This window comes from Equus przewalskii, chromosome 5 (assembly GCF_037783145.1).
Source record: "Equus przewalskii isolate Varuska chromosome 5, EquPr2, whole genome shotgun sequence".
NCBI classification, from domain to species: Eukaryota; Metazoa; Chordata; class Mammalia; order Perissodactyla; family Equidae; genus Equus; species Equus przewalskii.
Window position 1 is genome coordinate 22,019,061 of NC_091835.1, and position 14,466 is coordinate 22,033,526.

At 49.1% G+C, this 14,466-nt stretch overlaps 1 protein-coding gene across 17 annotated transcripts in view; it reads left to right on the forward strand.

The window, feature by feature from the left end:
* Positions 1–14,466, forward strand: part of AGAP1 (ArfGAP with GTPase domain, ankyrin repeat and PH domain 1) — a 559,287-nt gene that overhangs the window by 178,042 nt on the left and 366,779 nt on the right. For all 17 annotated transcript variants that reach the window (XM_070618668.1, XM_070618665.1, XM_070618663.1 and 14 more), the window contains exon 2: positions 14,099–14,157. In XM_070618668.1, the coding sequence (XP_070474769.1) occupies positions 14,099–14,157 (59 nt within the window). The remainder of the gene's footprint in view (positions 1–14,098; positions 14,158–14,466) is intronic.

The following is a 14,466-nucleotide window of genomic DNA, read 5'->3' on the forward strand; positions in this document are numbered from 1 at the left end:
CCTGTCTGAGAAGATGTCTCTATTGCCTTTTCTCATTGAAAAACATAATGCGTGCCCATTGTAAAGAATTAAAACAGGACGGAAATCCGTTAAAGAGAGAAAGAAAATCCCCAGGCCTGCTCCTCCTCGGGGATAGCCCCTGCTATCAGATTAGTTGGCTATAATTCCAGATAACCTTCTTTGCACTTGTTTATATGCTAACTAATTTACCTACTGTAGGACAGGAGCTCAGATGACATGATCTCTCACCTAGCTTTTCTGCTCAATGTATTGTACGCCATCTATCTTGAGACTTCCCGGGCACAGCTGAATTTTGTTCAGGGTGTAGTGGGGCAAAGTCTGCACCTGTGCATACGTACCGGTACAGCAGTGTCTGTTCTGTGTCAGTTTGAGTTGGTCAGGCATAGAAGCAGGTGCAGTGAGCTTACCTTGCCAGGGGACAGAGATAAGAGGTGGGTGGTACTTCAACCGAGAGGGCCTGTGTATGTACGGGACTGGGGGAGCACCAAGCCCAGGGAACAAAGGACACCAGCAAGGTGGGATCTCTCCTTCCCGAGGATGCTTCATGAGGAGTGGACCGAGGTGGCTTCTGTCATAGACGCCGTGCGGCATTGTTGGGCCGAGGTGCTGGTGATGTTTGTGACCATCGCCAGCCTCTCTGTTGTGGACCTCATGTCTTAATCCCTTTCTGTGTAACCACTGGCAATTCTTTTGTGCTGAGAACAGAGGAGGGCCAAGACGATGCGTGCCTGGGGGCGTGCCAGGACAGGGAATGAATGTGGTGATGGGCCTTGCCCTGTCCAGTGGGGAGGGGGTTTGCATGCTTGTCTTATTTTCTAGTTTTTAATCCCCAACATCAGTGACAGAGGGGGACCCAGGACTTGGTGCAGTCCTGGAGGGCCCAGTGGGCCTTCAAGGATGATGACGGAGGCAGGCCTTCAGCTTCTGCACTTTGCTGTCTGCATCGTACTCTCTCGGACATGAGGCCAGGACCACACCCATGAAAGGAGAGATGGACTCCTGTTTGTCAGCCGGCTCAACAGCCCTGCTCCCAGGACTGTGATTAGATTTCTTGGGCATTACAAGCTGATGGGCAGTATTTATTCTAATCCTATAATGCCGCCACAGAATTGGTAGTGGCACCATGAAATCACTGCCCATTTCCTGTGCATGGCCTGCAGACTTATTTGTGGTGGTGGTGGGGGGGGGGGGCGGGGAAACGTTTGTGCTAACTCTCAAGATGAGCTCTGTTGCCATCCTATAAAAAGCAGTATCCCAACTTGTTTTTAGTTTTGATTTGCCTTGTCAACACTAAGTCGTGGGTTATTGTAGCCAAAGGGCATCATGAGGCCATGTCAAGGATCTAGGGTCTCTGAAACCTCCCTTTTGGTCAGCACGGGCCCGTTAAAGAGAGAAGCTGGGATGGCCCCCAAGCAGCTGGCTGTGGGTCTGCCTGGAAGGGCATTCCTAGAAGAGAAGGTTCTAGGATGTGAGAGCCAGAAGGGACCACATTTAGATGAAGGGATCGGGGCCCACAGAGACGAATTGACGTGCCGAAAGGTGCCCAGGTGCTCCTTGGAGAGCGCAGATCTGAACCAAGTGTTCCCACGTCCAGCTGGGGCAGTGCTGGTCCAGCTGGGGCAGTGCTGGTTTGCTCGTAGCTGTCTGTATTTCCCACAGTTAGTCGTTGCGAGCCGCCCTCAGGAGAGGTTGACTGCGGCAGTGCCCACCTGCCCCTGGACTCCCTGCAATCCCGGTGAGCTGATGTTTCTGTCGGGATGGACAGGCGATGGGGGCAGACACAGAGTGTCCTCTCTGTGCCTTTTGCCCCAGCTGTTGGGCAAGAGTGACCTTAGACCCTGTGGACTATGCTGCCTCCAGCTCCTCCAGCCAACGTCTTGGTCGTTTGTTTTGGCTGAAATTCAGGGGCCGCAGGGAGAGGGTTAATTCTGACTGCTCCTTCTGTAGTCATCTTCTGGATTCCTTGTCCTCTGTCATCGAGCTCTCTCTTATTCTACACATTAATGGCACCATGAATTAAAAATTATTACTGACTGTTTACAATTCTTGATGGAATTAAAACTGTCAGGCCCAATTATATCCAGCACGGGACTGACAGAGATTCCGCATGTCAACTGTAGGTATCTACGCTTTCTTTCCGGTTTTCTTCAGTGTTTACTTTAACCAGGGAAAATGTTCTTGTTTGTTTCAGCGTTGTCTTAACTTCCACAAATAAAGTGATTGTTGCCTACGTACCAGCATCTCAGCTGCAGACTAGATATTACCGGTTTTTTTTTTTTTTGGAGGAGGGTTAGCCCTGAGCTAATATCTGCCGCCAATCCTCTTCTTTTTTTACTGAGGAAGACCGGCCCTGAGCTACCATCTGTACCCATCCTCCTCCACTTTATATGTGGGATGCTGCCACAGCATGGCTTGATAAGCAGTGCTCGGGTCTGCGCTCGGGATCTGAACTGGTGAACCCAGGGCCGCTGAAGTGGAGCACATGAACTTAACCGCTATGCCACTGGGATGGCCTCGAGAAATTACCTTTTAATGTATGTGTCCCCTCAGACTTCAATAGGAAGAACAGCTGTCTACTTTTACAACTCAGAATAATGGCTGTGGATTTAACCTACCAATTTTGTTTTCTCTGGCAATTTCTGACTCACACCTTTTCATAAAAATGTCCTTAGTTCAATATTTTCATTTTCAAGGACTCTGTAATTTCATTTTAAGTCTTAAAATGTTTTAAAGAATCCTTGAAGTCTGTTTACAATTTTCAGTCCTATAAAATGTGGGATTCTGACTTTGGTCTAAGATGACAAAGTTCTTCTGCTTCTTAGAAGTGCCAGGAGTGGGGTTGGCCCCATGGCCACATGGTTAAGTTCCCTCGCTTTGCTTTGGTGGCCTGGGGTTCATCGGTTTGGATCCTGGGCTTAGACCTACGTACCAGTCGTCAAGCCATGCTGCGGTAGCATCCCACATAGAAGAACTGGAATGACTTAGTACTAGGATCTGCGACTATGTACTGGGGCTTTGGGGAGGGGGGGAAAAGAGGAAGATTGGCAACAGATGTTAGTTCAGGGCCAATCTTTCTCACCAAAAAAAAAAAGGGGGGGGGGCCAGGAGCCACTGGCAGGAGACTGTGTATCCTTGGCCATGACAGCTGGCATTTTATTGGTGGGGCCACGGCTCAGTATGTTCCTAGGGTCGTTGTCTCAGGGACACTTCATTATAGCAGCCCTGTGCAGTAGGTGGCAATATTGTTTCATAATTATTAATCACACCAGCCATAATTTTAAAGTTCTTGTTAACCTTCCACTTTATAGAAGCTGCCACCCAAGGCTCAGCCATGAATCCCCGTGAAGTACAGGTTGAGTGTCCACTCCGTGTTAAGCCCTGTGGTGGGTCTTGAACCAGCTTCCTGCTAGCAGCCCTCTGGAGAGGAGAGAGAAGCAGGAGGGAGGCCTGTCCCCTTGGCTGGTCTGTGGGTCAGTGGGAGTTGGTAGTGGCCTGGACCACTGTGGGCATCTGACGAGCCCTGACCCCTGCTTCTGTGGGCAGGAAAGATAGACACGACTGTGGTTAGGCAAGACATTCCAAGACTGCACGCTCAGACCCGGGCCCTCATGGCTGCCACATCTTTCCCAGCTTTGGTCGGGGCTGTGGGGGGGCGGGCGTCAGGTTTTCCTGCTGGGATGTGGGAACAAGAATAGGCTGAGTCAGGCTGGTTTGGGGCCAGGGTCTTGGGGGGCCTCTGGCAGACTTGAGCAATGGCTTTGATTTGGGGGTGCCTTGGTGTAGAAAGTTGAAATATAAAATCAGGTTTTGGGGGACATGGGTCAGTTTAGCAGGGAAATTGGGGCTGACTTCTCATAACATTGTAGCTTGTGACTCTCATATATAAAGTTGAATGTACTGTTTTTTTCCCCAAGAAGTTTCATGACCCCTTTGAATTCCCTCTGGATACATGGGATCCCCAAACCCTTGATTAAATCTTTCCCTCTTTCTACCCTGGAGCATTTTGTGGCCCAGATTTACTCGTTGGAGCCATGAAGCACCCTCCAAAAAGTGAATGAACCACCACATCCAGATTGCATTCTGCCACCAGAAGGGTTGACATAATTCAAAACCCAAATTCGCAAATGGTTTCTTTGTTTTTGATGGTGCTTTCATCACGAGGCAGGTACGCCTTTCTCCGTGGACTTTGGTTAGCAGATGAGGCGTTGTGAGGACTGCGTTTCTTCCAGCATCTTGCAGTGAAGGTGTCTAAACTCACTCCCAAGCTCTCGAGGTTTGGGAGTTAAAACTGGAAGTGAGACCCCCAGTGAAATGAGGAAAGAGCCAGGTGTGATGCTTTGCAGCAGAAAGTGTTCGGAGGCCTGCCTGTGGGTGGTCCTTCCAGGGACTCCGGTGTTGAGAGGGGCCCTGATTTGAGCTTGGAGACAGACCTGTTATCTGTGAAGATGTTCGTGTTCTGGTCCACAAGAGCTAGGACCATGGGGTTATCCTGCTTGGGGAGCCAAAGCCTGCCCTGGAAAGCTGTTTGCACCAAAGCCCATTATCACCCAGGTTTTATAACAACGAAACTACAACCAGACGGAATCAGGTCACAGGTTTGAGGATTATTGAGTTATTTATGAATAAAATGTTCTGAAGCAGCGTCAGCTAATGAAATGAATGTCCTTCTTAAAGAAAGGGAACGTGAAACCGTCAGAGCTGCCTAAAGTCGGAGGCTCCCCTGCCCCCCTTGAGGCTGTAGGGAGGCATCTATTTTCATATTTGAAGAAGGAAAGGAAAATTTTCTTCCTCGTCGTTCTCATGCTCAAATCCTCACACCCTTGACTGTCCTTATCCTCAGACATGAATCTTTTAAGCTGTTCTTTACACACTCAGCACAACACTGGTGTCCTCAGAGAGTTCTGGAATAAGGTGCATATGAAGCATTTAGGAACACTGTCTAGGAAAATGTCAGGAAAGGGAATCATCCATCCTCTGAGAAGTTTAAAGCTTGCAAATCCGCTGGGCTCATCTGGGCTAGCAGCTTTGCCTTGGGGGTTCCTTAGAGGAGAAGAGAAAAGACCCAGTTAAATGCTGGTAGTGTTGTGAAGGATTCTGAGTCGCATCATGGCCCAGGGGAAAGATGTTTGGGGTTGCAGGCCTTAGCTTGGCCGTGTCTGTGGTGGTGGGATTGGGGGCATCTTGGTGGTCTGGTGTGTGTCATCCTGCACTGGGAGGGCCAATTTCGGGAGGCATGCTATGAGGGCACGTGGAGTGGGAAATTCTTGTATGTGCATCTCGGAGGCCACTGAAAAGCAACCTGAACTTCCAGGGAAGCTGAAAACGAATCTGATATCCCCAAGGTTTGTGCTTTATTCCATTTACTACAGAGGTTCAAAGGTTTTCAAATAAGGAATTAAATTATAGCATGGAAAACTGTGCCAGGAAGCCTCTGTTAAGCCCTCCATTTGAGAGTCATCACTGTATTATGCATCAGCCGGTTTGCAGTGCAGCTCTTCCCTGCCACACTGAAATGGATTTCTTTATTTTATTAGGGACCTGCATTTCCTTCCTCAGCACAGAAACGCTGCTGCCACGGGAGCCGCAGTATCTGCCAACGCTCCTGTTCTCAGCGCATGTGCTTGCTTTTTCCCATTGCTCTTCCCCTTGAGGTTTTGGGATTATGAATGCTTTAAAAATAAACGCTCCTTCACCTTTCTGTTGCTAAAAAGAATATTTAAAAAAAAAAACTTTGTGAAATTTAAGGTTTCAAGTAAATGTCCCAATCTCTGAGATAATGTGTTTTTAAAAATTTCAGCTGCAATGTCAGGTTCCCTTTTTTTTTACCCTTGTGTATAATTTCATGAGGTTTGTCTGGAACCTGTATCTGTGGTCAGCGGAGCCAAACGGGATTGAGGGGGAAGGAGAGACCATCAAGTTGTTCTAATTGTGGCCACAGGCTGTGCTTTGGGTTGATAATTTGGAAGAAGAAATAAGAGTCCACAGCTCTGTTGGGGGGCGAGCCCATGCCCCAAAGGATGGCTGGTTTAATATACTAAGATGAGGTGCCGGCTCCCTTGTCTGATGAAGAAAGCTGAGGGGCTTTTCGCCCAAGGCTGCGCAGTGTTGGCTGTGGACATGGAGGCCTGATGGAGACTGAGCTGGCCCTCCCTGGTCCTTAGACAGCCAGGTACTCATGACCGTGAGGGTGGGTGGGGATCCGGGAGGTGGGGTGTCGCCATCTCAGTTCAAGTCCGTTGAGAGGTCTCCTGCTCTATTCCTTCAATTCTCTTGTTTTCCGCTAAGATAGAAAGAATGGAGGTATTTTCTAGATTATTTTAGAACTCTGCAGAATTTCTGGGATGTATTAGTTATCATGCCACATGGATACATTTTTCTTTATGCATTCTCATGCTGTAGGGTCAACCACATGAAATGGCCATTATTCGAACACTTTTGACCTACCAGATGGCAATTCCGTGTGCTTCAACGTAATATAAATTGTCCTGGGGTTGAGATTAACCAACAATACCTTTCAGCTGGTTTTACTCACTCGGTTGCTTAGAAGTTCGAGAGCTGATCACTGTGGTTTGATTTCTTGATCAGGGCTTTTCGGGCCACATACTATTTCAGGCTCACCTGTGGCCCCAACACAGGCAGTGAACTCAGTGTGTGTCCACCCAGTGGCCACAGCACCCAGGAAACGGGGTACCAGAAGCCGTGCTCTTTAATCACACCCCCAAAGGCGGCAGGGCCTCTACGTGGGTAGTTAGCCCTTTGGCTGGGCGAGGGGCCCCATCATTTCCCTGAGTAGGAGGGACCCAGTTCCATTTCCATTTCACCTGTGCAGAAACTGAGTGTCAGACTCGGAAGGTTTCCGAGGCTGCCATCAACCGTGGCTCCTCTGGTTCTCCCTCTGCCGTGGGGCACTGGACGTTGGGACGGGCAGGGCCAGGTGGGAGACGCCGGGCTCCCGTCATCCACGGTCTAAACTCATGATGTTGGCGTTTTACATTTGCAACATCTGCTGAGCAAATTTTGAAAAGCCGAAGGAGTCAGGGTAAAGAAATCCTTTGGGGAGCTGGTTAGAAATGCAGATGCTGAAGTTCTGCCAGGATGATGCTCACCTGTCACCAGTTTCTCCAAGAGTCTCAGGTGAGTCTGAGGCAAGGGGGGCTGCTGGGAGCTCGGAGGCACTCTGCAGGTAAAGAGAGAGAGATTTAGAATCTGCTGTCGCTGGGGTGGCCTCCTGCAGGTGGCCCACCCTCTCCAGCTGCTCCCTCGGTGGGAACCTTACCCACAGGCTGGTGTGGTGTTTAAGGAGCCTGGGACACAGCAGGCCCTCAGGTGATGGTCATCGCTACCACCAAGTTCAGTCGTAAAACTCAAGGGAGACGCTGTATTCTGTCCTCCACGTGCTCCCTTCCATGTGTACAGGGTTGTCATTCCTTGTCACATAGACGATGTGAGGTCACATGTAACGTGGGAAGTTTTCCTTCTCAGTTTTTTTTTTAATTACTGATATCATTTGTCTCCAAACCAAATTAATGGTGATAGAAAAATTGCATTATTTGCCTGTATTGCAAAGAGATTTGATCGCATTTTCTAAAGAAGACTTTCACTTTTACTCATTGTTATTTCTGTGCTCCTGAAAAGTCTTTCACGCTCTTGTTTAGGCAGAAGGGTATCAGTGTCCATGGGAGGGGCAGGGCGGGGCCGGAGGACCAGGAGAAAATAAAACACATCCCTTCTTATTGCAATTTCAGTCCCCTCCACCAGATATGCTAGTAAATTGTCCTTAACAACGAATCTGTTTAATTGAAATGTACTGTTATGCCAGTCCTATTCTTATTCTTATGGTAATACATGTTTTCAGCATGAAGTGAAGGAGGAGGAAGTCTGTCTACAGCTTTGATGCTCTTCTGACGGTCAGGGCGTGACTGCTTGGTGCGGGCGCAGCGTGACGGTCAGGGCGTGACTGCTTGGTGCGGGCGCAGCGGAAATGGGACATACCAAGGGGTAGTTTCACTGGCAGATCTTTTTAGCCCCCGAGTTTCTGGTTGTTGCTGGAACCAAAAGGTCGACGTCTGCAGCCGTCTTCATGCTCTCCAACTAAATAAACTCTGAGATATGGGAAGAAAATGCTGAAGGACAGGATAAAATTTTTCAGCTCCTTTGCGAAATCCTATGAGTTTCAAGACCTGAGTTTGTGGCTTTCGATACGTTAAGTCAAGTAAAGAGAGTGGAAAGAGTTGGTGCTGTAATAATACAAAATAACACCATGGCACACAGGGAAAACGGGGGCCATCTAATAATAGAATTACTATGATTCCATCTGTTTGCTGGAGCATTTCTTCACCTGCCTTCCTGGTGTTAGGAATTAGGTGATTAATCTCTGACCCCTGATGGCCAGCAAGGAGCTAATTAAGAAGCTGGGAATGAGCCGTGTGCTGCCACCCACCCACCCACTCCTCACTGTGCGTCTGCCTTTTGGTCTGAGGGGGTTTCTCAAAAAAGGAAAAGTTCTGGCTTTCAAATTGCGGCACATATTTTGTGTGTCGTATAACGAGGACCTTCAATTTCCTGGTTAAATTCGTGGTTCTGCGTCTGAATATTTTTGAAAACAGACCTGGAGCTGAGTCCCTCAATTCGTGTTGTTAGCAAGCAGAGAATGAAGGGAATTTTACTCAGGATGAATTTTCAGAAATTCCTGGGCAAAGGGAAACCAACAGTTCTCCTGGGAGTAAAAATAAACAACTGGATAGCTTTGTTCTGGGTTGTTTTTCTCGTTTTATTCTGCAACTCCCTGCTCTGGATGGTCTTAGGTCTGTTCTCTCATCCGTCAGCCTCAGTGGGTGTTTGCATTCCTTGGGCTATGGACTCTTGTCCTTGTCACTGAGAGGTAGCCATTGTGGGGCCGGAGGTGGCCCTAGAAGGGAAGGCTTAGGAACGACAGCCTGGCAGCCACTTTGCTTTTCTTTACGGTTCAGAAAGCAGCTCATACGCTGCGGAGAGGCGCTTTTCTCTGAAGTAAGCCTTGAGTCCTTTGTAGCAGGATCTCTTCTAAAAGAACAGGAAAGGGGCTTCGGGATGTCTGGGGGCGAGCAGATAAGACGTCTTCCTGAGACCCGTCCGGGAGTCCAGTCTTGGCCTGTCCTCTGGAGAGGGTTCAGTCTGTTTGAGCCGAGTGCATCGATTGTGATGTGATGCAGGGTGCTGTTAGGGACCCCGAGGCAGGCGGGGGGTGGGAGCCAGGAGAGCAGGGCAGCTCCAGGGTCGAGGCTCCTTTCGCTGATGCTTGGAGGGGTTTATTGACGTGTCCGTCTTGGCTGAGCCAGTCTCGAGGAAGGCTGTCCTCTTGCTCATGCCCTGCACAGCAGCAGACCCCGCTCGGCCGGCCCCGCTGCTCAGGAGGACGACCCCAAACTGACACAGGTGCAGGGGGCTTTTGGCCTCCACACGTCTGTCTGAGGTTGGACAAGAAGTGGGGGGTGGAAACAGCAGCAGATGGGGAGGAGGGAGGGCTCCTTGGACGAGAGGGGAGCTGGCCGAATGATTGCAAAGGGGTTTTCTTCCTGCTATCGGTCCTTCCTCCTGTTTCAAAGGCAGCGCTTGTTCACGTTTCCTAAAAAAATCTCAAAGTCACTCCCGGCACGCAGGAGGAAGAGCGGGAGTCAGTGGGGGGTGAAATCCTTCTGGCCCTCGTGAAGGTGTGTCCTGTCAGGTGCCCCAGTGAGACCTGTCGGTTAAGGCAGCTGTTGGGGTGACGGCTGATGGCAGTTAGCAGGAGCCCAGCCCTTGGCCGAGCCCACAGTCCCTGTCCTGTGTCCTTCTCTGCCAGGCAGGGCCAGAAACTGCCTTAAACCCCAAAGCCGCTCTCGAGCGATGTTGTCGCCATGTATGTGGCATGTGTGCAAATGTGTTTATTACTGAGTAACCCGTTTAGTCAAGAGTGTTAGAGACCAAGGCTGGAATAAATGGTGGTGGTGTGTGTGTGTGTGTTAGTGTCTTGGTGCCCTTACCCGACTGGGAACAGTGGAGGCCAGCCAACTGGACTCTCCTCACTGCCGGGTGAGGCCGGGCACAGCGCCCACTCACTCTTATTTAATTGTATATTCAAAAAGACTAGTAAGATTCAGGAAAGTTGATTGTAAAAAAATACAGCGAAGCAAAACAAACAAAAAAACGGATCAAGATGCCGTAAATTGGTGACCCAGACTTTTTGAATTTCACTTTTTCTTGTTGGTCGTCATTAATTGGCCGAACCCTGAGCATCTTTGCCTTTGAAAGTGTAGTTCTGGCAGCCTCCTCGCTCTGCATCGCGCCAGTGGGTGTTGGTGTGGTTGCAAAGCATTTTCACATTCTGAGGGTCATTGGACTTTATCTTAATATAGGGGTAAGTTAGGAAGGCCTTCTCCTGGCATCCACATTGAGTTATTTAGAATTCCTTTTCTTAAGAATGAAAATAATAATATGCCTTGAGTATGACCTGGGGACCTGGACCAGTTTCACAGGGAGCATGTGGTGTGTTTTCCTTCAACTTCAGATATTTGGCCATCCACTCAGAATAACTCGGGCTGAGAAGTTCTGCTGAACTGGTAGCATTTCCCCCCAGTCTTCAGTAACTTTGGTTTTCTGCCTCCCTGTGTCACCGCCCGCTGTGTCCTCCGGCCCCTGTCCCTGTGAATCTGTTTTGACTGTCACCTGCAGGGCCCCATTCTTTCTCTGACCACCTTCAGATTCCTGCTCCAAAGAAGCGAATTATTTGGATTTTCTGCTCCTTATAAAAGATCCCTGTTGCTTCATGTTGCCTAATCTGGGAGTTCTTTGGCATGTTATTCAAATTTAACCAATGAAATGTAATTGGAAGTGGTGCCATGTTAATGGCAAAAAATGATTAAATATCGTCAGTGTTGGAGATTACCCATGGCACCACCCTGGGCCCTGGTGACCCCCTGTGACGGCAGCTGGAGGAGCTTCATTGTTATTGACAGGCCAGAAGAAGTGAGTCAGCGGGGACCATCTGTGTTTTATTGTAAAATCAAATTCAGTGGCATTTAAGCCAGTGCATGGGAATGCGTTTTCTTAATATTATTCTACTCCAAGTGGGGGAGTTGAGTGGGGCTCACAGAATGGCTTCTGCTGACACGAGACACATCTTCTGTCACTTTTGGTTCTAGCTGGTCCAGCAACCTACACGTGTGCACATACATGCACACACACACACACTCCCAGATGTGTTCCTCTAGAGCATGTTTGTCCTTTGAGGGTTGCTGCAGCATGGAACTTGAAACAGGGTGTTCAGCCTGGTCTGACGCCCTGTCCCGCCCCTCCCCTGCTCACCCTGCGATGAGCTCCTCCAGGCGGAGACCGCACCTCATTCATCTGTGTAGCCCCATTTAGCATCGTGTCCGGCCCACAGAAAAGTCCTGATAGAGAAGTAGGATAAAGCAGTGCCCTGCCTTGTAAGACTTCTGCTGAGTCTTTGGTTATTTTTCGTTTGGCCTCATCTGAGGCAGCATTCCGTTCTGACCGGGCAATGACGGAGGTGATGAGAGTTTTTGACATAAATGTTTTTTAATGGAAGATGAATTTTTTTGGCCCTCGAAGTCAACATTTTATTTTGTTAATCGAGTTGCCACGAACACAAATACATTCCATTCGAGTGAGGATGTATTTGTGAGTGAAAGGCCCCACGCACGGTTCCAGTGTTTATATAATCACGTGTGTTTGTTTAGCGGAGCCTGCCTAATTTATAATGAATATTTAATGTTGGTTGTGACAACCATGATCTTTTGTGGTGTGTGTTTAAGAATTAGCAGTGCATTCATGAATTGAGCTCATTTTAATTCCCCCTTTGTTTTACTACTAAGATTCATGTTAAAAACCATATTATTTAATTTTTTATTTGCCAGATATTATGAAATTTGAAAGGTACCAAAAAGGTAGCAATGAAAAGAAAGTCTTTTCACCCTTGTCCCTAAGCCACCTGGTTCCTGAACAGTAAATCAACAACAGTTAAGGTTTTCATCCTCCCAGAAATGTTCTCAGCCTGGACAAGCTTCTGTGTGTGTTTGATACCTGTGCATGTGCACACACACTCCTACCTCACTTACTATGCCTGGGGATACTTGCACTTCTGTATGTTGAAGCTTCATGTGTTTTATTGGCTACTTAGAATCCACTGCGGGGATGTATCCAATTTTGCTTAACCAGTGTTGGGTTTGTTACAAGTACAGCAACAGAGTGACTCCCTGGCACACTCTGGGTGCATGCATTTCATGTTGGGAGAATCACTGTCATTTACTCCCCTGTCTTCCCTAGACCATTGAGGTCACCCCCCAGGACCTATAAGGCCACATTCCCATTTTTCCTGAGAGAGCAGTTGGTGACAGAGAATAGTCTTTTGCAGGTTAATTAGTAACATTATTCACTAGTAACCACATTAGTTACCATTTGCTGAGCATCTCAGGGGTCAGGCTGGGGGCTACCCCGTCCACGTTTATCTGCTTACAGGTGATGTCTTACCCCTGGCATGTTACGGTGGTGGTTGGGCAGATGTTCGGGTGCACAGCGTGAAGTGTACCTGGTGTTTAGCCCCCGGTGTGCTCACCGCGGTGTGGGCAGAAGCGGCTCTTGATCTTCGCTTTCGTGAACATCTTTCCTTCTGAGCTCCTGCAGGTGCACCTCTGCCCACCTGCTCTGCCCGCTGGCAGGGCATTCGGGTCCCTAAAGTCCTACGTCTCTGATGTTGAACACCAGTCCCTTCCTGCTAAGCTTTTGAGGTTACTCGAGGCATCTTTATCAGCCTTCCATCTTCTCCAACTGCTTAAGGCCTCCCGTCTCTTCCCAATCCATCCACCTGTCCTTTCCTTGAGTACCAGAGTGTTCCTCTGAGGGCCAACCCCTTCCTGGGCATCGACAGACCTCTGCCTCTGTCCTTGTCTGCTTGATTGCCCACCCCACTGTCCTCTCACTGTGGGTTGCGTTCGCCTCTCTTCCTCCAGACCCATTTCTTGTCCTTTCTACATGAGACCCCAGCGGAACTACACTGTTATGCCACTTGCTTCCATTCCCTCAACTATTTGGTTCAAATGTCATGTATCTGAAACCAATGGCATTTCTTGACTTTTAGGCCTTTTGTTAGTCACTTTACTTTTTCTTGGGCATAATGTAGGATGATGAAATTTCTGAATTTGTGGAAAATATATAGAAAGTGAATCTTATTTGAAAGGGTAGTGGCTGGGGCATCTGCCACACTCTTTACCAGCTCACTACGTCTGTCCTAAGTACATAATGTGGGTGGTGCTGTGGGGTCTCACTGATAAGCGATGGCAAATGGACGGCATGGGAAATCAAGGCGTTTGGGTCATCTGTATCTGGTGGGTCCACCTTGACCTGCATACATGGGGGTGAGAGGCAGAGATGGGCAGCCAGGGGAGGCCCCCTGGTGTGCTGGCCGGGGTGAGGCTGGGTCTACAGATGGCCCCACGGTGCCTGGGACCCCTCGTCTTGCTGTCATCTCCTAAAGTGTCCTGACTGGATCTTCAGTGTCTGATATGTTTGTGAGGATCAAAACTCCAGCACAAAGTCGTCTTCGAAACTGTAGAATGTTGTCGTAGTGTGAACATTTGGATTTTCAAAATCCAGTCGTCATCTGCCATAGTAACTTTGTTGGTAGGATTTCAGACAAGTGAGTATTTTAGTGAAAAACCAAAAGACCGGGAGTTGAGTGACTGGCTATAAGGTCAGTTCTGGGACGTGTGCCCTCAGAGGGGTCTTCACACGCCCCTGGGATGGGGTGGGGCCTGTGGGGCTGGGCAGGAGCGGTGTGAGATGCGGAAAAAGTAGAGTTACAGGGGCCCCTTGGAGTCGTTGGATGGAGTGTGCATTATGGTTTAGGGGACAGGACACCGAATTGGAACAGCCCTGTGGACTTTGGGAAATCCCAGCTTCTCTGGGGTGGAAGCAGCGTGAGGAGGTTGGTCTGCACCATCTTCAGTCCTTCTGGCTTGAGAAATGGCACGTTGGAGGCATTTTGACCTTGCACTTAAGTGAGTCATGACATCTAACTTTGCTTTGCCCTCCTGTTTTACAGATGCCTTTGTGAATAGCCAGGAATGGACGCTAAGTCGATCTGTGCCGGAGCTCAAAGTGGTGAGTGGTTCCACTGGCCTTGGTAGATGTCATTCTTCACCTGCAGGGGTGGAAGCGGGGGCCTCAGTAAGAGGCAGGGTGTGACCTGTGAGCACCCACAAACCTGTGTCCCGAGGGGCCTGCTCGTCTCCTGGGGCCTAGACGTGGGGCTTGCCTCTGAGCGCATCCCTGGGAGGGTCCAGGTGTAGCTGACAGTGTGGGGCTGGAGCCCTGAGTGTGCCTCCCATGGCCGGGATGGACGACTAGCCAGGGTGGCCTTGTGTGCACAAGGCAGGATCCATTTATCTTCTCATTTCCAAATGTCTGTCT